At 54.1% G+C, this 1,982-nt stretch overlaps 1 protein-coding gene across 1 annotated transcript; it reads left to right on the top strand.

Moving 5' to 3' along the window:
* Positions 1–997: 997 nt before the first annotated feature.
* ENH_00042200 (hypothetical protein, conserved) lies at positions 998–1,909 on the top strand (the record flags this gene model as incomplete). Its single annotated transcript, XM_013580835.1, has 1 exon — positions 998–1,909. The coding sequence occupies one exon, from the start codon at positions 998–1,000 to the stop codon at positions 1,907–1,909; it is 912 nt and encodes a 303-aa protein (XP_013436289.1).
* Between the last annotated feature and the right edge of the window lie 73 nt (positions 1,910–1,982).

Raw genomic sequence — 1,982 nt, 5'->3', positions numbered from 1 at the left:
CTATGCCGGCCTTTCTGCTGCGCATCGAGCGCCGGTACACCCAGATGGGATTGGAACCGCGCGAGTGGGGAAATGCACTTATAGACCACCTTGTGGGCCGGGCTCTAATGTATTGGATGTATCTACGGAGAACTATCGACCTAAGCGACTGGGCGACAGTACAGCGCAGGCTTCTGGAGCGGTTTGACAGAACAATGTCGCAGAGTCAATTGTTAACGGAGTTGGCTAAAGTACGGTGCAATGGTAACCTGAAGGAATACACGGGCCGGTTTGCGGCTGTAGCGGAGCGTGGGTTGGGTTTGCCCCCGACGAACTCGCGGACTATTACTGCACCGGGCTACCGACAGACCTCCATCTTCTAATAACCAATAACGGACAAGTGAAATATCAGTCGTGGGAACAAGCGGCGACCGCCGCAACACGGCTCTACGAGCCCAAGCAGAGTGTGCTGGAACTCCGAGAAAGGACCAGTCGAGCCATTAGGGCGGCTGTAGTGCTGAGGCATTACAATGGGGCTGGCTAGTGTCCTAGAGATGATAGCGAGCTAGCGACCTACAAGGGGCCGCGACACTGGAGGGGGACAGGACCCTCCCAATAAAAAAAAAATAAGAAAAACAATTAGTCAGTTCTAATGAAAACGTGGAATGTGCGGAAATTGTATGGAGACTGGGGCTGGCGATAGCGCCGGCACCAATGTGGACCTCCTCCCCTAGGGTCTAAGAGGTAAGCTCCGAGAAGGGAGCGAATCGACGAGATAGATTTGAGACACTTCTAGAATTTTCGACGGAATAAAGCTATAGAGACTGAGAAATGGAGCTATACTAGGTGTAGTATGTAGACCTGTTAGAGGGGCAGGAAACAGCGTAGTCGCAGCAGTAGGCGCCGCGCACTACACTTGGGGGCTGTTCCGGGAACGAAATCTTTATTATTTCCGGATTTGGGAGTATAAATACTTTGTTTTAATGCCTCGCACCTAGAAATCTTTGCTCGGTAAGGGATGCACCTCCGCAACGGACTCGTCATCGGTCCCACACCACAGGAGACTCCTACAATGTCAGTCACACAGACACCAGCCCATCATCGCCACGCGACTCCGAAACCCACCGTGGCAGAGCGGTCGCATGGGCATAAGGAGGCACCCCCGCAGGAGACACCTTTGCCCAATGTTATGCCAGGGGGCAGTCCCTTGGTCACCTGGGACCAATTCCAGTCCGCTATGAGTGTGATTAGAACTGTAATAGGGGGAACCGGAGCATCCGGCGCAACGACTCCTATACTACCAGAAGATGGCAGCACTATGAAGGCCTTTCTGATGCGCATCGAGCGCCGGTACACGCAAATGGGATTGGAATCGCGCGAGTGGGGAAATGCACTTATAGACCACCTTGTGGGCCGGGCTCTAATGTATTGGATGTATCTACGGAGAACTATCGACCTAAGCGACTGGGCGACAGTACAGCGCAGGCTTCTGGAGCGGTTTGACAAAACAATGTCGCAGAGTCAATTATTAACGGAGTTGACAAAGGTACGGTGGAATGGTAACCTGAAGGAATTCACCGACCAGTTTGCGGAGGTGGCAGAGCGTGGGTTGGGTCTAGCCCCAGACGAAATCGCGGACTACTACTGCGCCGGGCTACCGACAGACCTCCATCTTCTAATAACTAATAACGGACAAGTGAAATATCAGTCGTGGGAACAAGCAGCGACCGCCGCAACGCGGATCTATGAGCCCAAGAAATCTGCAAGAAGCGCGGCGGTGTCGGACACTATGCTCGGGACTGCCCTACGTATGAACGAGGCCGGCCCGAGCAGCTGGACAAGAGCAGTAGAGCGCCCACCAGTCCTAGCACTGAGAAGACGGAACGATCAAACGTGCGGGCCTAGGCGTGGGTGGAGACGAGCGTTGTAGGCCGCGTAGCCATGGCAAAGGGATGATGTACGCGGTAGCGACAGGGCCTAATGCCATTCCAGTCTCCCAGCTC

Source organism: Eimeria necatrix, genomic scaffold (assembly GCF_000499385.1).
Source record: "Eimeria necatrix Houghton genomic scaffold, Enh_scaff3116, whole genome shotgun sequence".
Taxonomy (NCBI): domain Eukaryota; phylum Apicomplexa; class Conoidasida; order Eucoccidiorida; family Eimeriidae; genus Eimeria; species Eimeria necatrix.
Note: the sequence above shows the minus strand (reverse complement) of the source record. Positions and strands in the feature narration are given on the sequence as shown.